Source organism: Aythya marila (assembly GCF_965140915.1).
Source record: "Aythya marila genome assembly, chromosome: 15".
NCBI lineage: Eukaryota > Metazoa > Chordata > Aves > Anseriformes > Anatidae > Aythya > Aythya marila.
The window spans coordinates 12965839-12990478 of record NC_139056.1 but is presented as its reverse complement, the minus strand read 5'-3'; the positions used below and the strand labels follow the sequence as shown (position 1 = coordinate 12990478).

General features: G+C 44.5%; 1 protein-coding gene across 4 annotated transcripts in view; it reads left to right on the top strand.

Moving 5' to 3' along the window:
• The window catches only part of TTYH3 (tweety family member 3), a 78519-nt gene extending 53879 nt beyond the window's left edge, over positions 1–24640 (top strand). The window contains exons 8-15 of one of the 4 annotated variants that reach the window (XR_014318541.1): positions 5463–5518; positions 6714–6806; positions 6907–6999; positions 7756–7892; positions 9926–10102; positions 11005–11080; positions 18774–21935; positions 22038–24640. Coding sequence is in view for 3 of the 4 variants with exons in the window: in XM_082772596.1 (XP_082628722.1) it covers positions 5463–5518; positions 6714–6806; positions 6907–6999; positions 7756–7892; positions 9926–10102; positions 11005–11080; positions 18774–18845 (704 nt within the window). In the remaining variant the exon portion in view is untranslated. Of the gene's footprint in view, positions 1–5462; positions 5519–6713; positions 6807–6906; positions 7000–7755; positions 7893–9925; positions 10103–11004; positions 11081–18773 lie in introns of all 4 variants that reach the window. The other 3 variants (XM_082772596.1, XM_082772597.1, XM_082772598.1) reach the window with 3 other exon arrangements.

Genomic DNA, 24640 nt, shown 5'->3' with positions numbered 1-24640 from the left:
ATACTCTTGGCTGTGAACTGTGGCAATCGCTTTGTGATCAGTTGAGCTGTGTCTGTGACGGGGACAGGCTTGAGGAGGCAGGGCAGGCGGCTGGGAGCCAGACCCAGGGCTGTCCTCCTGGGGGAAGCTGTTTGAAGGCTCCCAGATCTAGTGCACAGGCTCTTCACACACTCTGCTTTGCTGCAGGATAGATGGATGAGGCAGGAGTGTTTCAAGATTGTTCCAGCTAGTTTCACTGAAGTGCATCCTGCTGTGAATTTTTCAGTTCAGAAAACAGATCACTAAGAGAAGGTGTGAGTTGAAGGAGGGGCTCACAGTCCATGGAAGAAGAATCCAATAGGCGTTACCATACATGTAGAAATCACGATTATTTTGGAAATCACTCAAGCTGAAATTGGACTGGGAGAGCAGTCATGTTTTTTATTCTTGCCTAGGTGTCTGCTTTTTACCAGTGCTGGGGTATAAGATACTGGGCTGGGCGTTGTTATCTGCTTTTAAGGACGTTTAAGAACCAACAAAGAATCTTAAATGTAAAACAACAGGAAGCTTTATAGTGCTGGGTCAACTTTTCCCTTTAATCACTACTTTAAGTTGTTTTTAGATATGGTGGATTGTAATATTCCCAGCCCTGTGTTCTGGCATTCAGACTAGCACTGAGTGGCCCAGGTTTGTGTATTTGCAATGTTTTTTTTTGCTGTTGATTATCGTATTATTTTCCAGAAAAAAAAATAACATCATTGGATACTGGGCAACTAGTATGTTAATATTTCTGTTTATGTATTAATTGCTGTTTGCCAATCTAAATAGAATTAATGGAGCTGAGAATAATCTGATTAAATGCATCATTATTGTTGTAATGTTTTTAGCTGGCAAGTAGATGTCCTTGTTTTGTAGAGAAAATGTGCTGCATTTAAAAAAAAAAAAGGGGGGGGGGAGGTGTGCTGGGATTGGGCAGAGAGCCTTAATACAGGTTTCCTGGAGGAGAGGCTTAAATCATTTTGCAGAAGAGCATGATATATATGTGCCTAACTCGCCCTGTATTCATTAATTGAGATAAAGCCAATGGAGTTGAACAGTGGCTGTATAATCAGCTCCTGCTGCTAGTAAAAAGGCTTGGTGCAGCCAAGATGTTTATTTTCAAAGCAGGAGGCCATCTTCTAGTCTCATTCGTTTTCATTGATATTATGTTATTATCAGATGACTTATTGAATAAAATTAAATAAAAAGACAATCTGTCTAAACAACGGGAAGAGCTTTCTCCAGATTCTCTTACTGGAAAGCTACATTGTGAAGAGACATTCACTTCATCTGAAAGAACTGCTGACCACAAGGGATGGATAATGGAGCTTTTTACCTCCAGTCCAGCCAAGTTTCTCAGGCTGGATGCTGCAATTTAGCTGCTCAGATATAAGCAGCAGTCCTTCTTGTTACACACAGCTTCCTAATTGGCCTCGCTGATTCTCTCTCATCTTTGAAGCCCAGAGCTGAATGAACCAGAGGACTGGCACCACCACCACCATCCTTTCCTATCTGAGAAGTAAGGCCAGGACAAAACCTCACGTGGGGAATGTGGTGGCTGTGCTGTTATTGCTTGGGCTGAGTGGGTGCTGTAGGAAAGAGCTTGTCCAAAGAGGCGCTCTCAAGGCTTGTGTTGAGCTGTTGTTGGTATCGAGGAGCTGTGTTTTCCTGCATTGTTTTGTTGGGCTCCTGATGAGTAGAAAACTTTGCGTGAAGAGCACTTGGGATGCCTATGAGCTCTTTACTGAAAACTCATGATCAAGTCAGCCTGCTTTCACCAGTACCAGCAGTGTATATAAGAGAAATATAGCTGGTATGCAGATACATCCCTTTGCCTTAGGAAAACAAAACTAATGGGCAAGAAAACCTGGCCAGGAAAGTATCCTTCCTCATTGACTTCACAGGCCATATAGTTCAACATCCTCTGGTGATTGAACACACAGATGCAGTCTCATCTGGGTATATATGTAAAATGCAAGCTGGCTAGAGAATGCTTGAGTAGAGATGAAGAATGGCTGGGAAAAACTACTCAAGGTGTGGATTTTCATTTGTAAACTAGGATTTTTTTTCCTGATTGCTCTTTACCCTACAGATCTTCTTGCTGCCTTTTGGCAAGTGCATAATGCCATTTTCACGTTTCTGCTGAGCTTTGAAATGAATAGTAAGTCTCCATGGTTGCAGAAGCAATGCGTAGATTCTAGCAGCTAAAGCTGTCTTTAGTAGGCAATTCAGCTTTCCTTTCTAGGAAAAACAGACTTTACAAAAATAACGCATTTCGGATAGTTCCCTTCCGTGCCTTCTGCTCCCACACTGCCTGTGCACTGAGAGAGCGGGTCAGGAGGACTGCTGCTAGCAACAGCAGGCACAGGCAGCTGCCACTGTGACCCTACCTAACCCTTCTCCTGTAGACTACATCTCCTCAAGGCTGGCTTCAAAAATCAGATCCGGCCTTCAGGAATTTTCCTCGAGAGGAAAATGCAACAGGAAGATAATTACAGGGGAGAAACAAAATTGCCTGGAGCTGTTAACAGAGCACAAATAATGGGTTAGCATAGCTGTTCTCTGGTCAGAAATGTGAGACTTGCTGTTGTACAGGGCGGCCTCCATAGGGATTAAAAAGTGGTGAAGGTGCCTCCTGTTCTGTCCTTTCTTCCCAGCCTGGCGGTGTGGAAGCAGTGGTCACGCTCCTCTTCATTTACAGGCCTCACAGCACAGGATAACCTCAAGGCAGCCTCAGTGCCTATTATAGCATTAGTTTTAAAGCACTGCAGCTATCAACACACTGCGTTCAGTGCAGGGGAGAGCTGCTCCTGCTGGCTTTGCCATTTCGGAAAACACATTTTACATACGGAATGTCACACTAGTCGCCTGCAATGCTGGTGCTACCGCACTCATTTCACCGTTCTGCTTTTTACTTCACTTGTAACCAGCAGTCTTTGATTCTGGGCTCACAAGTTGCAAACTCTGATGGTATCGGGAACTCTCATCTGTAATCTGCCCACCAGGGATGATCCGGAAGGGCCTGAAAAAACATTTCTGGAGCAATATAACTGCAGTGCGTCATGCAACTTGATGCATTTATAAAGGTGATGTAAAATTGATACCACTGTGGGAGCCTATGTGAAACTTTTAGTGGTTTGTTGGTTTAAAATAAATAGGTGTCAAGATCACAGCTGTATGTAAAGTTCTTGCTATGCTGTTCTCTCAACACAGGGGCACTTTAATCCATTTTTTCTTTAGCCATCCCATGGGTTGGGGTGACTTACGAGTGTGGGGGAGCAGTCCTTTCCTTGGCACAGTAGTTGTGCATGTAGTTTGTGTGGTCTGCTCGAAGTGAGGCCCACGAAGCAGTTCCTGCTGCCCTCCTAAAATCTGCTGCCCAGATTTTGCTAATTGCTGTTTAGAGGAGGCAGAAGTCATCCCAGAGAAAGAGACGGTGAGGGGGAGATGGAGCATCTGGCAGGAGCTGCCCCAAAGTAGGCTAATGAATTATAAATCACAGCTGTCAGGTTGCATCGCAGTGTGCAGGAGCTGACGGTCTGTGTTGCACCACTCGGTCTCTGGTGCGCTGGCTTGCCGAAAGGTGCATTCAATATTTATGGGAAGTGCGGCAGAATCGGGATACAGTCAGGTCTGCTTCCTTCACAGCTCCCCTTGCTTTTGGTTGTGCATTTTGCTGATTTCTGAGTTGGGACTGATTAGAATACCTTTGCGACCTGGAATATGTTTTACCGAGAGTCACAGATAGAAGATTAAAGGGAATGGAAAAAAGGGTACAGGGAGAAGGGGGGAGGCAGTGTATGTGTTTTAGAGCTTTTGTTATCTTCACTGAGCAAACTTCACCCTTGATTTTTCTGAGCTGACATGCTCCCATTCATCTCAAGAACTGTAAATGTTTGAGAATTAATCTAACAGTATTGGGACGATCAACTCTTTGACAGAACTCCTTCCCTCTGTAGCACTATTGAGAATGGCAGGGGAAAGCCTGGTATTTGTGTTTTGTGCATGCTGACTTTCTCCAGGCAGTTGTAGTGTTATGGAGGGCTCATGAAGAGGGCAGCAATCAACTTTCACACACACCTGAACAAGGAGAAATGAAACTGTGTCTTCAAGCCTGCAAATAGGAGATTTAACAATCCTACTTACCTGCATACTCATAAACATGAGTACTCAGTGAGCATACTGCGATTACTGATAGAGCTGCTGGTAAAACGCACCTTTAGGATGTTACCAGCAAGTGATCTGAGAGCCCTTGAACAGATAACTTGTTGCTGGTATCCTAACATGTGGTAGGAGCTTTCTTTCCTGACCAAGTCTGTGGTATTGATTTAAAATGTAATATACCTTCTTAGCACAAGTCAATAGAAAGATGCAAAGGAAATTATATGCACTCTTTTAAGTAGTCTAACTAGAGCCTTCTAATTAAAATCTAATTACATGCAAGTAACATCCATCAGAAAACAGACTGTGTTTACTTTTTCATCCCTAATGCACGTCAAAAAGACAAGAACTTGTTCTTCATCCTTTTCTTTTCCCAGCACATTCCATTACGTTGCTTGCTTGCTAGGTGATAATGTTGTTAGGAAATATTACTGAAAGTTACTTTCTTGAACAGGGAGGGCTTTCTAACATTCTTCTACAGAACACTGCCTAAAACCAGTCTCTGAGTATGACAGAAGAATCCCCAGTTGTGAAGATTCTGTTTTTCTTTGTTTGTTTTAAACACATGAGCTTGTCTATTTAGGAAGTGGTACATTTCAGCACGGTGCGGTAGCACAGGGATGTGTGTCTGCACCTCCTTTGGCCCAATGTTGTGCTTTCACAGGTATTTTTGTTAGCAGCCTGTATTTATATCAGCACTGCTGCCTCTCCTGTGCCAATGTTTCTGTGGCTGCTTAGTGACCTAGCTGGTGAACAGAACTGGCTGAAAGTTGAGTTGTCTCTTTGCTATATTCCCTAGGCAGCACTCTACCTCTGGCTGCTGTCAGTGACCGTAGAATGTTATTCCGACACTCAGAAGTTACAGAAATTAACCATCCCACTGGGTTTCTCCTAGACTACGGTCTGGTAGTGTGGTTTTACTGTGAATACTGCTGACTTTGGAATAAAACTTTTTTGATGGTTCCCCTGACTATGTAAGTGGGGCAGCCATGTGCTGCTTTATTGTTGAGAGCGAAACAAAAAAGTAGCAGTCTTAATTGCGGGGAGGGAAACAAAGAGAAAACAAATCTTTCTTCTATCCCCAAATGCAGCCTACATCCCTTTTTCTAGTGCCATCCATGCCCTGTAATCCTGCACAGAGAGAGGGAAGTGATTCCATTTATATTGCATTTTCATTTTGTGTATTGCTTTCAGAACTCAACACCTCCCTTGTGGCAGTCGTAAACTGTTGTAAAGCTGGAACAACGTACCTAGTATGACTTTCTCCTCTTTTGTCTTTGCAGATACCCTCCGCTATTACATCACCTGTAGTGCTGGATACCCCAACCCTTTCCAGCAGGTGAGTGGAAGCACCCTCCCTTCCTCCCTTCATCCCTTCTCAGCGTGCTGCTCCTCGCAGGGCATGGGTTAAACGCTTCTGATGCCAGCATGCAGCAAATTGCAAGGTGTTAGCTGTAGGAAACACTCCACCTGTTGGTAAAGCTTTGGTAGCTACTTTCCAGTTGCGCAGATGATTTAGTGAGCAGTTTTTTTCCACCTTCATCACTGCCTGCATAGCCTCAGGTCCACGATGCCCTCTTACAGAGGCCTGTATGTGTTGTGGTGAGGGGCATGGCTTTGTTCATGGTATCTCTGTTTACATGGTGCACTTCTAAGAGGAGCAACATGGAGACAGAGCACCCATAATTATCGCCAGGGTGGGAAACTACAGGCTTCCTGCTTTGAATCCCTTCTTATGGGTTCTTTTAGATTAAACACTGGCAACACTCCACTCCCAAACTGCAGCCACTTCAGTGGGTGGAGGAGTGATTCTCACATATGCCTTCTTAAATCCCTTGGATGTTGGGGGGTTTGTATCCTGAAGTATAAACGTGAGTCATTATTCTTTTTGTGGAGGCTGAGGAACAGCACCTGGGCCCATCCCAAACTTTGTCTTGTGTATCAGAGGCCAGAAGGAACCCACACCACCCACTGTTCCGCAGACACCAGCTGCTTCACAGTTTATATTTAGGATTTTTTAAATCCTGGCTTCCTCTGTTTTCAAGGGTGGGGGAAGACCACTTCAGTCTGTGCACTGTTGCCATCAGTTGCATTTCTGGTTGTTCAGTGTAGTCTCTGACATGCTATAGCATGTGAAATTCCCATGGATGCTTTAATGGGGCGTGAAGGCTGCACCCCAATGTAAACAACTTTCAGTATTAACATTAACTTTTTCTCAGCCATCTGGTTTAGTAGAAAAATCCAGCTGTGTGCCGTGGTGAGAACATGAGTGCTTTGTGTCTTGTCTTTTCTCCTTCCTGTCTCTCTTGGCACTGGCCACAGCTCTGAGTGTGTGTTTTCTGCTTGCCCTTCCTACAGGTTGGTAAAAGTAGAACTTAACCCTATTGGAACTGAACCCATGTCAGTTGAGACATCCTTAGCTTATACCATTCATACAGGTGCTTCAGTATTTGGGAGCAAGACGTAACTCTTAATTCCCAGGAGTTCTGTTGGTCCATGAGTCGCTAAAACACTGCATGTTTTGTGTTGAGCAGAAGCTGTCTGGAAGTCACAAGGCTCTGGTGGAAATGCAAGATGATGTTATGGAGCTCGTGAGGTCAGCAAGCAGAGAGCACCCCACCTCCAAGGTAACTGCTCCCCCTCTGCTTCCCTTCCATGAGTACAAAGCCTGAGATCAGCTTCTGTAAAACCCTTTCCATTCAATAATTACTGGCTTGTTGCTTACAGGACTATCTTATGCGGATCCAGGAGGTCTTAAATACAACAGAGATCAACTTGCAGCAACTGACAGCTTTAGTAGACTGTCGGAGTCTGCACTTGGTGAGTACTCAGTAACTGTGCCTGCCCTAAGAAAGCACAAAGAGGGGTGTAGAGCCTATAGCATACTGATTATTTTAGAATTTCGAACCTCTGGTGTGCCAAAACAGTTTATAACAGCTTTACTGATTGATTTCTGCAGAAAGGAAAACGGGATTTTGGAGCAAGCTAGCTTTCTATTTTTGTGTTTAAAGATCAGGGTAGGAAACTGGATAATATGCCTTTATACATCTACAAGCTGCAGCCATAAGGCTTCAGGAACTGCCAGCTTGTTTCCATAGCTCATAGCTTGTTGCCTTTCCCATGAAATGCCTTATAGCTGCAGTAAAGCATGATTGAACTGTTGCCCTAGCTGCATCTGTGAAGGCAGAGAAATAGATAGTCCGTGCTTGTGTTCACAGGCAAAGGGACTGAGTGAAGGACCTGAGAGGCTTATTGAAAAATGTGGTGTCTTAAGTTGGGTACATAAGTTTGTCTTGGCTTTTTTTTTTTTTTTCTTTCTTTTAATCTCTTACTGTGTGGGGCTTAAAAAACTGCTATGCCTGTATCTGATTTGGGCTTTGTGAGGGAAAATAAAGGTTAGATAAATTATGAAAAACTCTTGAGGACCCTGAAATTAAAATACAAATATGGTCTGCAAAAGGAACTATGAACTCTTAACTTATTTCAGAGAACATAGTCCAGGGGGAGGGCTTTTGAATTAGAATTCAATGTTAACTCTCTAGTGATCAGGAAACTCTGCTCATTTTTTCTCTCCAGGATTACGTCCAGGCTTTGACGGGCTTTTGCTATGATGGAGTGGAAGGCCTCATCTACCTGGTTCTCTTCTCCTTTGTCACAGCCCTCATGTTCAGTTCCATTGTGTGCAGTGTCCCACACACTTGGCAGCAAAAGAGGTATAGAGAGGGTTTAGATCCTGTAGTGTTGTAGAGCTCTTTCCTAATGAAGACTGGCTATTGGATTTGTGCCCGTGAGCATCTGGAGCTCTTTCCCATATGATCCCAGGAGTGTGAGGCCTTTTAAGCACAGGTCCAACAGAAAAAAAAAATCTGCTGGCTTTGCTCTGGTTGTGGTTAATATTTACATCTGAACCTTATTGCACTAGAACATTATGTGTGCAAATTATTCAGTACGCTGCAGGACTATGAGTCAAGTCAGAGATGAATGTTGATAGCTGTAGAGAAAGGTAATGCTTGAACAATGTGCCATCTCTTACAGTACCTATTCTCTTGTGTTGCTTTGAGTCATTTGTTCTAGTATGGGGAAGAGAACTGGAATGAGAAGCAGTCCACACATGCCTTTCTTGTCTTTGCTAACACTGGGGCAACTGACTTACATAGCTAATAAAAACTGGAAACAGTCTTGTTTCCAATAGCATGGGCAGATGAGGTGCTTGCACACTGGTGGCACTCATGCTACAGCAGAGTTGTTTGGCACTAATATTAATGACAGCAAGCAGGCTGATCAGGAAGTCTTGAACAAACCTTCCCAGGGTCTCATTGACTCACTGCAGCACCACATGCAGCTACTGAAATAGCTTTGATGTTTCTGTTCTTGTAGAAAAGCAGTAGGCTGTGCAGCAAATTCTCTTCTGTGGTCCTGAAACATGATTTTTGTGGTCTAAGCCTGAGTGCAAGGTTCAAAGTAAAATGGAACATCCTGAACAATGGGAGGAAGCCAGAGCCCACAGGCCTGCAGTGCCCACAGAGAAAGCCTTGGGAAATGCGTCAGAATAGCGCATAAGAAAATGGCTGGTTTCTTTACCTCTTCCACATGCAGCTGTAGAAGCATTTTCAGGAGGAGAATGGTAGTCTGCCTGGTTGAAGGAGCAAGGTTTATGCAGTGTTATCTCTTGTGCTGCCTTCCGTGTGAGCTGCTGCCCATATTGCGATCCCCAGCAGGCTCAGCCTGCTGCTGTGAACTGAAAGATTCCCTCTTGCTTTCTCTGGAGCACCATTTCTTCCTCTAGCTCCCTCGGGGAGGTGATGGATGTCATACTTTATTGCCTGTAAGAGAATGTGCAGGCTTCAATTCCCTGCATAAATCTTCAGTGCCACCTTGTGGTACAGAAACTGCAAGCGATACTTGGGATGCTACAGCTATGGCCATGTTGTCTCCTGCAAGCTGCAAAGCATTTCCTATGGAATGTTTTACTAGCTTTTTTCAGCATCACTAAAACATATTTCAAATCTTGAAACTTCATCCCCTAATTAGGGAGATAAAATAATAGTATATTATACATAATAAGGAAAGGAGAGTAATATGGGAAGGCGGGGGGGAAGGAACCAGCTGACAAACAGCTCTGCTCCGTATTAAAATTGATTTAAATTCCTGGCCTTTTTGAGAGAACAAAGGCGCTAGAAGCAAATGTTGCAACTTACTACATGTAGAGGTTTGTGGGGTTTTGTTAGAAGCTGAAGCGTTCACTGTGTAACCATAACGGAAGTTCAGAGAAGTCTCCAGAGACATATCCTTAAAAGCTCTGTGGATATTGCTACAAGGAATGGAAGGACACAGACTGCAGCTCTGAAAGTTGCTTTGAGTGATGCATGCCAGTATATCTTCACTTCCTCTTTTACATATATTTTTTTCCTCTGTTTGCTGTGTATTTTGGGATGCGTGTCCATCCTTCCGTTATATGGCTGGGCAGTTGCAGAGCTGTGCTGTCTGCCAAGCCCTGAGAGAAGACCATAGGGAGAGTGTTGTAGGGGATCGTGCAGCCGAAAAGTCCAGATGGTATCTGTGGGAGGTCTGAGTCACAGTGGTGTAGGCTGTGTTTGACACTGCCGCCCTGAGGCATCCCAAATGGGTATAAATGTGGAGGTGTGGAAGATGGTTGGGAGGTTCCTAGGATTGCCATGGTTTCCTGCAAACCCCACATGTGGGGTAATTGTAGGGTTCTAGGAGGAACTTTTTTTCCTTCTTGCAGAAGCTCAGATGATGATGGGGAAGAAGAATCAGCTGCTCAGGGGAGCAGACAGACACACGATAATCTTTACAGAGTGCACATGCCCAGCCTCTATAGCTGTGGGAGTAGTTATGGCAGTGAGACCAGCATTCCAGCAGCAGCACACACAGTCAGCAATGCTCCCGTCACAGAGTACATGTGAGTATCCTGACAAAAAGGCCATATTGCAACTTGCCCAAGCTGCTTCACTCAGATTTTGTCGTTGCTAAGCGCTGCGAGGCTGGTGCTTTCAACCAGGCATTGGAGGTGGTAAGGGATTCTGTCTGAAATGTCAAAAGGCATGTTTCCCGATTAGCATCTGCTGGGAGAAGGGGATTGCTTAAAAGTACTGCAGTAGAAAGGGGTTTATTAGGCAGCATGCTCAAAAACATGAATCACTTTGTACTGTGGGATTTAGACATCTGCCTACAGAGAAAAAAAAATAAAAAATAGTAGTATTGTCCAGGCTCCTTATTGCACAATCTGATCCCCTGAAGACTAGACTCTTCAGATAGAGCAGTTTTGCGAGAAGATTTTAAGCCTTCTGAGACACTGAGAGCCACAACAAAACCTGCAGGCTCTTTCCTTCACAGTAATTGCAGCCAGCTCTGACATTTGTTGGAGTCTGGAGCTACCTAGTTCAGGTGGGACCTTCAGAGCTTTCTCCACAAGAGCTGAACTCTGATCACACTGACTCCCTTCAGGGCCCGTCTCTTTTGGGCTGCCACATCGTTTTCTTCCCCTTAGGCTTTGTCCTTATTTTATCTCCATTTCTACAGCACGGCAGTTCTGACTCTGCAGAGAGGCAGATTTTTCACACGAACCTATTTTTAAATCATTTGACATGATTCAGTGTGGGCTGTTCCGAGTGTAAAGATAGTGCTTAATCTGAGGAAAATAATGCTAGTTTTATGTCCTTAACTGAAAAAGGGGATCCACTTGGCCTGTAAGAAAAGCTTTGAGGGAGACAGTAGTGCTGGGGGGATGTATGCTCTGTCAGAGACCTTCCCCAGAGAAGTGTGGCACGTACCCCCATTACCATGTGTGTCTTCCTTTCCTAGGAGCCAGAATGCAAATTTCCAGAACCCCCGTTGTGAGAATACCCCGCTCATTGGCCGGGAGTCCCCACCTCCCTCAGTAAGTCTCTCTTTACTGCTCCTCTCTGCTTCAGCAACTTTGGGGAATACACATTTACCACTCCTGTATACTCTCAAGGGAGCTGGTTGTGTAGCCAAGCACAGGATCTGGCCCATAAATGGCAGCACTTTGAATAGACGAGCCGTGTCTCACCTGCCATGGAGAACAAAACTCAACTCTGCTACTTTTGACATTGCACATAAAAATAATAAAACTAAATCTGTTAACACTGGTAATCCTATGGGCCCAGTCCTGCCACCACTGAAATGCATGAGTGTCTTGGTGGGTGACTTCAGCAGGATGATTCACTTGCATGCAGTATTCTTGCTATCTGTGGCACTGGTTCCTCAAGTTTACAAAGAAATTTGTTAAAGCAGTAAATTCAGAGTTATTGCTGAACCTCTCTCCTTAATCTGCCCTAAAGAGACAGTAGGATGAAATTTGTATTTTTTTGTTGCTGTTGAGATTTTTTTTTTTAAATCTTTGTTTCACAACTCTTTTACTTTCTTTAGAATCTATTTTTGTATTTAATTTCCTACGGAGGGAAAAAAAAAAAAAAAAGAAAAAGAAAAAAAAAACACTTTCATGGAAGGTTTTGATATTTGGAGTGGCCTGGTAGCCATTTCGGTGTGCTGGATAAAACATGGGCATGCCTTCATGTATGTGTAAGAACTAGATGAATCTTGCTCTCCTTCACTGGATCCTGTGAACCTTACGCCAGAACCTGGAGAACATGCCATCGCAGTGCTCGTTAACTTGGTGGTGTGATTACAGAGGATGAGTAGTAGCATGTTTAATCAGCAGCTAGTCTCCAGGTATAGGTAAAGAAAATACACTCAGTGGTGCACGATTCAAAGTCATGGGGAGGATGTTGGAGGATGGAGTAGGAACTGTGGTGGGAAGGGGGACATCACATTCATGTTTTCACTTCAAAATGACCAGTTCATCTCACCGTAGAGAAAGACGAAAACTGGAAGGTTGCCAGGTTTCTTGCAGCCTTCTTAGAAATACAGATGGTTTTTCCCAATCCCTGGTGTTGTGAACCACAACCTCTGGTAGCATTATCTGCTCTCAGCAACGCGACAGTCCGCGGGAGGAGCTGACGTGCCGCACACAGTACAGTATGGCAAGAGCTTGCTTTTCCACTGCCATTTCCTGCCTCTAGGCCTGCCAAGGCATATGTTCGTTCAGTGTCTGTAGGCCAAGGTCCTGCCTCCCCTTCCCCTACAGCTCTCGTGCTTCTGAAAAAGCACGCTCCTTTCCACGGGGGCTGCAGTTATGCAAGACATTCCCTGGTTTTTCAGTAGCATTAATACCCTGAAGGGGGATGTGAGTCCTGGTGTCCTGGTGCCTTTAGGCTGGCTTCTGAGAAGAGGTTTATTTTTTGAGGTTTACGAGATTTATTTTTTTTTCCAGAGGAACTTGACTTGACAGACAGCAATACGGTCTGTAGGGAAGTGTAGGAGCTGGAGGAGGAGAGAGCATCCCTGCTCCTATAGACAAGGGGAGCTTCTGCCTAGGTGAAGCAAGGAATGGACTGTAACATCAATGTCTTTTCTGGAGGGATGTGCTGATAGTAAATGGGCAGTGAAGAGAAGTCAAATACTGTTTGCTACCGTGTTGTACAGACAGGCAGCAGGGGACAGGGGGATTTTCTGTTTTATTGTTATTTGGTTGGTTTTTTTTGTGTGTTTGTTTTTGCTCTTTTTTTTTTTTTTTTTTTTTTTTTGTTTGGTTTTCTATTCACAGCTCTCCACAGTAGATTTCTGAGGCTGTATGGAAGCAGAAGAACTTGCAGGACCTGTTTGTAGCAACTTATCTGTTAGAAGGAGAGCGATAAAAAGCGAATATTAATGTGCATGTCCCTGCCTCCTTCTGGGAGGGAGGAGGAGGGGGTTAACCATCTCAGCAGGGTATGCCCAGTGTGTGGACAGAGCTGATATATTCCATTTAGCTTCTTTCTGAGAACAGATGGTGAAAACTAAGATGTGATGATCCTGCTGCATTGTTTGTCCGTTACTTTTCCTGGCTTTTTGTTTGTTTGTTTGTTTTTCCCTCCTCTCATTCCTTCTGTTTTCTCCTTCTTGCCACAGGGCTATCCCCTTAGGGTTGTAGAGACCACCTTGTCACCGACACGCACCACAGCGTTTCACTTGCTTGCACTGTGTTTTTCATGCACGTTGAGGCTGCACTCTCTTTTTCTCTCTTTCTTGCGTCATCACAGTTGTATTTGGCTGCCATGGACAGTAGCAGCCATATGAGCTGGCAGCTTAAGCCCTCGGACAGTGCACGGACATACTGGTAACAGCGCCCGCAAATGGAACAGGTACTGGAAAAAAAGGTCCTTCTTGCTCAACCCCTTCTCCACTCCCAACCACTCCTGTCATCCCTGCACTGTTTATCCCAGGCCAGTGCCTTTTATTTCTTCACATTCCTTTCCTCTGCACCTCCCACCCCATTCCCTCCTGCCAAGGGTTAAAGTTACTTAGTTGTGCTCTGGTGCAGACTCAAGGAACATTATTAACCTTGGAAGGGCTTCTGGTGCACGATGTGATGGTTGGAGAGGCCCGTGCCTCCTAAAGGCTAGCTCACGGCTGCTTTAAATCAGAGCCCACGCTGGAGAACAGCTTGAACACTTAGTACTGAGCCCTGCTTAAATGCACAAATAATGTTGCACTTCAAATGCAGCACAGAAGTTCTCCCATCCCAAGAAGCCATTTTCTATCAAGAACCAATCTAGCAGCTTTTCGGTCAGGACAGGGTGTCTTTTTCAACTTTTTGGCAAACTCTGAGCCCTGCTGCTGTCCTCTTTGTATTGACTGGTTATAAAAGCATGTGCCCACAACCACAGATACGTATCTGCCACATGCTTTAAGTTCCTCAGTAGGATTTTTGATCTGTTGAAAAATCCTAGCTGATGATGGTGACCTGTCCTAAAGAGTTGTTTCAATGCCTGTTAGATCTGTGTGCAGCTCCTCCTTTTATCCTCACATTTAAAGTCAGAAAGGAGTAAGTTTAAAAAAAAAATCCTGAAGGGTCCAGACACGAGCACTAAGATCTATTTCATTCTATTTCCAAACCTTTTTACTGTTTTGTTTGATCTGTGTGTGTCCAATTCATTCCATCCATCTCCCATCGGCTCTGAACAGGGCCCTCTTAGCATCATTTCACCGTCTGATCTCCCAACGTGCTGCTGTTGCTGGTGTTCTCCAAGGTAGCCAGTGTGTCCTCCCTCACGGTGGTCCATGAGGAAGCCACGTGCAGACAGAGAAGAGCAGCTGGTCTGCCTTAGGCCTTGTAGTTTTTAGCTTGGTTGAATACAGGTATAATTACAACACCCATGCAACTCACCTGGTGTAAAGGACAGCGTGCTCCACCAAGGGAGCCACAGCCACAGCTGGAAGGTGTTGGTTCCAGTTGGAATAAAGGCCTGCTGTTTTTGGCCCATGCAGCCAAAGGCCCGTATCTTACAGTCTGTTCCCAGAAAGACACGTCCATAAAGCTGCTGTTCCTCCATTTCTGCTGTTCTTGTTGGGACTTAGCCTCGCATTGGGTTCCTTTCTGTCACGCTGCTGCTTGGTCTGCCTTCTTGCTGCCTCGTGCCATTTGTCTGCCTGCCTTGTGATGTGCTGGGAGGTGTGCTGTCTGAGTTGGGTGTCTTGGTGCCTTCTCCCATGGTGCATGAACACAAACTTGCCTTGAAGCATGGTGCTAGCACCCTTGAAAGGGTCACAACTTTCTTAAGTCTTGTAAAGACTGCTCTTGGGCTTGTGGTGTCTTTTCTGCTTTCTAGTTCCTGCAGGTGGTATCGTAGCAAAGCTAGAAAACTGTTTATGGGTCTATCCAATAAAATATTGTCTGGGGGGAAAAAAATCTAGTCTTCATTCTGGATTTGAGATACCCTCTGGGCTGGAACATGACCTCATTTCAGACTTCACTGTCTTCTGTTTACCTAAGGTCACACCCAGAGTTTAATGTGGCTGTCTGCAGGGCTAAGAAAAAGCCATCGCATTCTTTCCAAGACTTTAAAAACAAACAAAACAAACAGAAGCTCTGTTCTTTTGACTTGGAAAACTTAAGTCCCTTTGAATTCAGAACCCACTGGCTGGAATTGGCTGTTTCCCTCCACGTTGTACCTCCCATACATAATGATACCAAACCCTGTGTGTTTACTGTGCTGTAGCTATTTGAGAGGTGGATCAGCTTTTAAGAACTTGACTCCAGAAGCTTTGGTCTTTATTGGCTTACCTGAACAGCTCTGGCAGGAAATCAAAGTCAGGGTAGCCAAAGAGAGATGTGTTTTTTTTTAACCACAAACAGTAAATGGTTTTTACTTGGAGTCATGGTTTCACGTGGTAAGTGATCTTCCAGCGTAGCTCAGTTAGCAGTGAAGTATTCATGATCTGCACAGTTCACAGGACTTGGTAGAATTTATGATCTCTACAATTAACTGATTATTCTTATTAATTTGTATTAGCTTTTGCAACCAGTGATACTTTTGTATGCAGGCTACATGTGTTAAGCACCTAACTTTTATGTGCTGGCAAATTATGCCTATCAAAGTTTTTATGCCCTCAACAAGGCTAAATGTGAAGGAGAGACTCTTTCTTTTAAGAAATGCAAAAATAAACTTGCGTGCAATCAGCTGTGTTTGTCCTAGCTGACTGGTAAGTGACTGAGAGGTGTGTTGTGTGGAATAACACGAGACACCTGGAGACGTGGCAAGAAGGCTGTTAGGTGCTCAGCTCAGGGGAGCTAACAGCGTGGTGAAGGTCCTGTCATCTGTGATGAGTTTAGAAAGGTACAAGAGGGCATATAGGCACCTGGGCACTGAGAGTACGGGAAGAATCAATGCACTGTGCATGTTCTTTATCCTTCTATGAAAGCTCCTCTTTAAAGGAAACTAAATGCAACTGTGTACCTTATGGCTGTGTCAGGCACTGTATCCAGGTTACCTCCAAGCAGGGACCAAGACCTCCTGAGCTCTGAATTAGTGTGCTCAGGCTTAGAAGTCTTTCTTTATTTTTTTTTTTAAAGGAACTGAAGTCTAAAGCTATTTTAACTGTGGATAATATATTTTGATTTCATATCCATGTGACTGGCAAGTTTGTGCTGATACATCTTCATCTATTGGCCTGTCCGGATGTAGGGATCTGTGTATTTCACAGCATCTTTCCTTTGCTTCCCAGCAGAGGACTGAAGGACTTGGGCGAGAGACTGCCAACAGCATATGGAGCAAAACATTCATGCAGTGAACCTAACTCAGTGACAAAAGATTCAGTGCATGCTTGTAGAGCTGTGCTGCTCATGAAGGGTGTGCAGAAGTGTTAGCTCTCTGCTTCCAGTTTTCAACCGTACTTTTCATGGTCATTAAAATTATACTTTAACAGAAGGAGTAACTGGTTCAAACTGTAATGGGAAAAGGTTCAAAGGTGCAAAAATCCTGCGTTAAGGAGAGAACATCAGCCCTAACTCTGACTATTGAGTCTTGATTTGTTCCTTGTGGTGGATTGCAGGTAGGTTTGAATGTAAAATGCTCTCTGCTTGACTGTCCAAATCTCGTAATCTTGATTACTTTGTTTCAGTGACTCTTAAACAATCATATGTGTTTTTTTTCTTGGAGGAGGAAGGAGCAAATTCTTTTCAACTTCTCCCTCCACAATGAGTGTACTTTGTACATCATTGAAATGCATCAATTGGCCTTCCTTGATTTGTAATGTTCTAAAGAAAGTTGATGCTGCAGGTTGTGTGCTGAATCTATGATTTGTCTAGCAAGATGCACAATGACCTTCCATGATCCTTGATTTTTTTTTTCTAAGTACTTCTTAAAAAAGCTTAGCAACTGCAAGTTCTGTGTTCATACTCATCTCCTCTGACACTTCACATATAGAATACAAATGGAAAATGAGCAATCGAATGCCTTCGAAGACCCTCTTTTTAGCATGATGCTTGGCTGGTAATTTCAGCATGATTCTATCTGAAATGTGTCCTACTTATCATGAGAAAGCTCTTTGACTTCTAAGCTTCTTTGAGCCTGTTGGGTTAGTCCCATATGTTTTAATAATGCCCTAAGCTTCATTTCTGAAACAGTAATCATACTTCATAAACTGTATAGAATATACAGTTCAACCGGCTCAGCTTGGTATTTTCTACTTTTTCTTTCTCAGTGGCAAAAATTACATCTGAAAAAGAGAAAGAACATATGGACCCTTTGTCTTCTAAATATAGATGCCATTTCTGGGCCAGAGTTTTATATTAAGATCCATTTTCTGCAGAAAGTTTTCCAATTATGGAAGACACTAAAAGTTGAGTGTGCAAATAAGCCTCAGGTGTCTTCATCTTGTGCTGGTAGGGTCAGCCCTGCTAAAGGAGCAGTCTCTCTCTTCTATTGTGCAGAGGTTCAGCCAGGTTTGGTCTTTGAAGGAAAACTGATTAAAATACCGTTAACTCTCTGAAAACCCCTTTGAATATCTGAGCTTTTGAGAGCCTAAGGATGCCTCATAATGTTCCTTCCCAGCACGCAAGATAAATCCTGCCTCCTGGTGGGGAACTGCCTTTCACTTGTCTCTTTGCCAGCTTAACTGGCTATTTCACGTGGTACAATTTTAAAGGTGATAAAAAGTCGGTATGCTGAAAAGCACTCTTGGGAAGTAAGATATGGATATTATAGAATTATTCAAGCTCTTGCTGGTATAAAAAGAGGAGAAAAATACCTGTCCTCATTGCTTGGTAGTTAGTATCATGGTAGCAGAATCCCAGAAGCAGTAGCATGGTCATGATGAAGGCATTGAACACATTGGCATAAAAAGACAAAGACTTTTGTTCTTACTGCGGTGTGTGATTTGCATGCTTTTCAGCTCAGTAGTCAAAACTGAATGGCGTATGTTCCCCTTGTAGTTTCTGGGAACTGTTTTGGATTACCTTGCTTGGAATAAAAAAAGAAGAAAACAACCCCCAAACCAAAGGCACCTCTTATCTTTGTGAATTTCTTTTCTCACCCCCAGGCTGGAATCTTGTCTACCACTGCGTGGTACGCAGGCTGGATCCCAAGCCATTGGTGGATAATTAACCATCTGATAACTGTTAGCTAATTTCGTCTTGTGGGATGGCAACCTGTTGCCGTTCTGGCGGGGGTCTCTTCTTTCTCAGGCATAAATTGCTCACAAAGATTCATTCTTCCACACTTTCCTTTCAAACTGTCCATCTGCGTCACATGCAGTCTTCTGATGCCCTCGTTGCAGTAAAATGCAATGAACTTTATTTCCATTTCCTTTTCAACCTCCTTTTTCTGGCAACCTGACTAATTGAGGACGAAGGTATGTGCTGGGTTTTTACATCTGCATCATTTCCATTTCCCTCTCTTCTCCCAAGTGAAATATGGCATAATTGGACTCAATGACTGTTGGATTTCCTTCTCCATCGAGAGCTTGGTTAAATCATTAGCCCATCTGCACTGACCTGACCAGCAACCTTGCAACAGGCTTGACAGTATGTTACTCAGACTTGGCTACTCAACAATTTCTGCAATTTTCCTTGTCAGACCAAGCCAGCAGCTCCTTGATATGCAGTAAATACAGACCATTTTATGCTGGGAGGCGGTTGTAGTCTGTCGTTCCATGTTTACATTAGTCATTATGACTGACTTTTCTGTTCTGTTGTTTGTGTTTTGTTTTCTTTTCTTGTCTTCCTCCAGTACACCTCCAGCATGAGAGCCAAATACCTCGCCACCAACCAACCTCGTCCAGATGCTGGCAGCGTGCATTAAAATGAAAAAGCTAAAGCAAAAAAAAAAAAAAAAAAGGCAAAAAAAACAAAAACAAAACAACAAGAAAACCCACATGTGCAGTCAGACAAAACAATGTGCCAACTGCTGTGCCCCTGTGCTGTCCTCGAAGAACCATCCTGCTGTTCTGCCCAAAATCCAGTGCAGCTCCTGTTTCTCCAGCCCAGACCACCCCTCCAACCTGGTACCTGCCTACTGGAGTGGAAGCCCCTTTTGAATTTAAGCCTTCACTTTGCTGTACCTGATGTGCGAGAGAGAGCAAGCACGTGCAGGCAAGCAACCAAGAGGTTACCATCCTGTCCTGAATTCCAGCTGCCTGGGGCCAGCTTTAACAGAGTAGCCCAATAGAAAATGTTGGTGAATATCTTCTGCCCCCATTTTTTTTTCCCCTTCTGTTCCTCAGAGGGATGCGGTGAAAGATGGTGGTAGATCTTCTTACTTCTGCAGTGAGATCAGCAGAGCTGCTCAGTCTGTCAAACGCTGAAGAGGAAGAGTTTCGGTGTCTGTGACTAGCGAATGACGAGGGGAAGCTGAGCCGATGCACAGCAGCCTGGGGGGAGTCCTCTGGTCCAGGGCCCTGTGTGAGGGAGGTGGGAAACCCCTGCCTCTTGGTGTCACTGTATATCCACTGTAATCTGTGAGCCTGTGGCTCTTTTCTAGAGAAAACCACTCCACTAGCATGGTAACTTAAAAAAAAAAAAAATCAATTAAGAAAGTGCTGTTTTCTTTCCCACTCTATCTAGCATGTGAATTCTCCAGGAGGAGCAGGGGGTCACAGCACCACCTAAGTACCCGGTCCATTGCTCTGAACCTGACCTCTCTGCTCCACCAGGGAAACCCAGGTACTTGCAGATGGCATTCTCGGTGCTGCTTTTATGAGGCCAACACACAGAACAAACAGGAGCCAGCTACCACCCACTTGGTGCCAAACTTTTCCAGGAAAAGAACTTGTAAGACTTTATGGTTGGGTTTTTTTTGTGCTTTTTTTTTTTTTTTTTGCACTAAAGATTTTCAGCTCTCTGATATTAGGTCTTATGGGACAGTCAGCTTACAAAAGCAAGAGGGACTGCAAGCACCAATGGATTTATAGCAAATGCAAACTCCCTGCAGGAGTGACCTGTGAACTCTGGTGGACTTTATTTTTCTTTTTTTTATTCTTTTTTTTTTTTTTTTTAAATCACAGTTTACAGCACAGGGTTGCTGAACTGGCACTGAAGAAAGTTTTTTGGAGCCTCAGTTCTAACAAACTCACAAAATCCTCAGTATATCTTCTGTGCTCCGGAATCAGAAACACAAATGCCATCATTTGGGCATTTGGAGAACATTGTAACTGTCAGAACATATTTTTTTCTATTTGTTTTTGTTTTTCAAGGCACATTGCTAACCACTATCTGACCACATTCAGGCACATGTAGGCATTTTTCTAGGCATGAGCTAGAACAAGGCTTGCAAAGGGGCAGCTGGGTGCCTGCAAAGGGCAACATCCTCCATTGGTGCTGTACTTTCCACTGAAGAGCAGTGCTCCAAAGGACACTGACCACTTCCTACTGGAAAAGCAGACTGCCTCTTGGGCAGCTAATAGTACTGTAGAGTACTGGCCTTTCAGTAGGGAAACTATGATGTTCCTTCTGTTGTTGTTTTTTGTTTTCGTTTTTTAACCTCTGAGCAGCAGCATCTCAGTGTGGCTGCTGAGCATGATATTGAATAACTGGCAGAAGAAATAAAGTGGGAAATATCCCTCAAACTGGAGTTGAGCCATTGGCAGAGGCAGTTAATCTTCACGTCAGTGACGTTCAGGCTTGGTGTCCATTTACCCCACATTTGCTGTACGGGGCGCAAAATCTACCAATCTGCCTTTAATCAAGTCAGTTGCCTTCTTGCAGTGAGGTAAGGATTGCTCCTCGCAATGATGGTGTTTGCTCTCAAAGGGTACCAGCTCTGTGGAAAGCAAGCTTTGAGCTCCTCTTAAGAAGATAAACCACTAACAGAACAAAAAGCTCTAGGCCAGCTTGTACCATTCAAAGGAGTGAGGGAGAAAGGGAAGACAAGGCACCGCGCAGCCAGGAAGAGAAGGTTTGGGAGAAAACTTCACACTTCACCGTAAATCTGTGGAAGCAGGATTTTCTTGCTCAGGACTGACTAGGCCTTTCAGACACATTTGATGGGCTTCACACTGAAACATACCTCGGTGTTATCAAATAACAAGGGCAGGGAAACACAGCCACAGGTTGTATGGAGGGATTTCTGTGGCTCTCGAGCACCAGGTTTTCCACCCTGTCTTAAAGCCTACCAGAAGACCCCAGGCGCGCAAGCACGTGGCATGGTTAGCTTGCAGGGCCCAAAGTATGCAACTGCTATCCAGGGGGGACTGAACCTTCCCCTCGCTTTGACGAAAGAAGCAAGAGCCATACAATGCTTACTAAGAACAAATTGTTCTGCCGTCATCTGTCCCTGCAAGGGTGTGCCCAGATTGCTACTTCGGCTGTCGCTTGTAGGGAAGTTGCCCTAAAATCTGTGGCCGGATTCTGCTCATTGAAGGCAAGCGTTTTGAAGGCTGGAGGGTGTGGGGAACCCTGTGAGGACAGGTGCTTCTGTATACTGACATTGCTGTATACAGAAAGCATCCTGAATATGGATGCGATTGCATTTTGGGAGGGGTTGGATCCAAATTGCCACAGTGGCGTTGTCTGTGCCAGCAGGGGCATGGGGATCCCATGCCTCCTGTTTGCAGCACCTAACGCAGCAGCCACCTTGACCTGCTTCCTTCCAAGGCTTGGCGTAGTCACTCGTAACACCCAGAACAGCTTCTGACAACGTTTGGGGCTTGCAGCAAGGCACGGATGTGGAGATATGTGCTCTGTGACTTCAAAATATAACTGGAAAGAATGTTATGGAGATGACGTTTTGCTCTCTGGAGGCCAGCATAACATGACTGCAGTGTGAGCTGTGTACTTTTGTCCAGCCAGCACTTCCTTTACTTGACATGGATATTGCACTTTTGTAAAGCATCCTGGAACTCTGCTGCCCCGCTGCATGCTGTGCAGAGCGCTGGATAGGAAACACAGACAAACGGTTTGGTTTTGTTTTATTACTGTTGTTAGTACTTTTTCTTTTTCCTTTTTTCCTTTTTTTATTTTTACTGGAACTTTGAGTGACAGTGTGGCATTTCTGCAGGCTGGTCTGAGTGGATCTGCTGAAGAACAGATGGCCTTTGCCTATTCTTATGGCTGCGACGCAATCAGTCTCATCCATACGGTCACACTTTGTCTGAGGAGTGGACTTTGGAAAAGCCAAGATCTCCCAGACTCTGTGCCTCCCTCTCGGGTGAACAGCAGGTGCTATCTGGCGAAGACTCATCTGTTCTGGATGGCATTCATGGTTGAGGGAGTCCAAACTCTTCGAGCTATAGGAGGGAAAGCTGTAGAGACCTCTCTCTCTTCCATTGTGTGTCTTTGTTCTTAATGTGACAAAGCGCTGAGGCCGTATCGCTTGGCGTGTCCCAGCTGACCTTATCAGAACATGAATCGTGTTACTGGTCGCTATCAAAAAGGGTCCAGGAGTCAGGGGAGCTGAGATTGGCCTCTGGACACCTCACTGACTGCAACAGGGAAGGCGGCTTGTCCGGTCGAAGGTGACTGCATCGGTGAAGACACTTCATGTTACTTTTTCAGAAGCACAAATGTGGTCATTGGCTTGTCTGGTTGGCTTGGTTTATTTCCACTGCATCATCATGTGTGAATGACTTTTTCTTTTGGAACTGAGAACTCTTCCAAGCACACGAACATCTCCACAATGTGAAATGTAAATAGCATGTTGGACTCTTGCGTCCAGTGTTCAAGACTGCATTGTAATTGTAAAGGAAATCAAATCAAGACTTGGCTGTGAATTTCTTGTGCTGTCTTGGGAATATAACTGTAGTGTTTGTATCCTGTATGTACTATTAAACTGAGTTCATTTTATGTGCTGATAAAAGGGTTCAAGCTAAGATTTTTAGCGTGCATCCATGTACCCAAATGTGAAGGATGGAGTGCTCCCTTCCCCTCCTGTCCTTTTTAAGTTCTCTCCATTTGATAGGTGTTAATTTTCCGTGTACAGTCATCTCAGCCAAGATGCAAGGATGTTCATTTGAGTGCTTTGAGGAGGACACAGTGCATGGGGATTTCAGTGATCCCAAGTCAGGATTTCCATAGCAGTTCCCTAAAAACTATGTAGTGTTCACATGAAAAGCTTGGCCTTTCTGAGAGTAAACAGCTTCTCGGGGGGCTGCTTAGCCATCGCTCGTGAGAGCTCTTGGTACTGCGGGGTGACAGCAGGCAGGAGCGCGTGGATACCCGTGCGAGCAAGGTACAGATACCCCTGTGGATAAACCCACGTTAACTTCTGGTCCCGCCTTCCACCAGCAGCTGAAATTGCGTGCTGAGCCCTTTGAAGAAGAGAGCAGTGTCTTGGCTTGTTGCTTAGAGCCACCCCACCTGATCGAGGCGTAGATTAGGTGGGTGGGTTTCTCCTTAGGTAGGGAGGGGTCTTTGAAGTACTTCCTACATAGGGACCAAGCCAGGGTCTTCCCCTGGCAAATAAATCTGTTAGTAACTCACTGAACACCTCCGGGTGGGAGGGGAGAAGGCCTCCAGGCAGATACTAAAGAGTAGATCTAATACCTTGAGAGCGGGGACCCGACCAGGCTTAATCTGTACCTTTGGCCAGGTGGCTTCTTTCATCACCAACTACTCTCATTTTCCAGAAGTGATCTGTGTGCGTGCGATGGATGGCTTCCCTCTAGTCCTTCCAGGAGGCCCAGCAGAAGCGTGGGATGCTTTGGTAGCAGTTCCTAGATGGCTAACGAGCGGGCCGTGCTTTTGGGGGGAACAGTGGGATCTCCTGCCGAGCCGTGATGGTGAGTGTGTTGCCCAGCTGGGAGAGAGAAGGGATGGGTCACCGGTGGCCCCGAGCTGCCGGGTGCTCACCCAGCCCCTGTGGCTGCGTGCGTGAACAAAGTGGAACATAAATTGATGTACAACCAGAAAGTTCAAAATACTCCTTTCCTAAAGAGGCTAACTGTAGCATGAAGCTCTAGGTGCTCTGATTTGATACCACATTGCTCCTCACTATGCAATTCCAAACTCCTTCCTTCCTCTTCCTCCTCTAATCTCCCACGAAGACTTCTCCAGTGGCCTCTGTGCAGGAGGGCACTGGGCTCCCAGAAAAGCTTCATTTCTTTCATCATCCTCTGCGCTGGGGCCGGGTGCCCAGCTGCCACGTCGTGTGCCTCAGGTCCCTTGTTAACGGGAGGCCCCATGAGTTTCATTCACGTCATTCAGAGGGAAGTTGTTTTCTTTTTTTTTTTTTTTTCTTGGACACTGTGCACAGAAACCTAATGGTGAACATGTACCTGGCCTTTTTGTAACTTTTCTGTTTCTTTTTTTTTTCTTCTTAACCATAATGGTTGTATATCATACCACTTTATATACATATATAATATATAAATATATATAATTTTTTTTTAAAACTTTGAACCTGCTAGTTTCTTTGAAGAGTTCCTGCACTTACCCAAAATGTTTTTAAATTGTGAGGGTTAAAGAGGATTGAGCCCATTTTTGTATCTTTACTTTTAATTCTGTAGTTCTATTGATTGTAATGTAGCTATTTTTTACTGTAACTTTTTGGTTTGCAAATACTAAAAAAAGAAAAAAAAAAGAAAAAAAAAGAACTAAATGTAATTTCTGTGGTTTCTATTCAGCTTGGGTTTCATGTTTTAAAAATAAACAATATAAAACCAC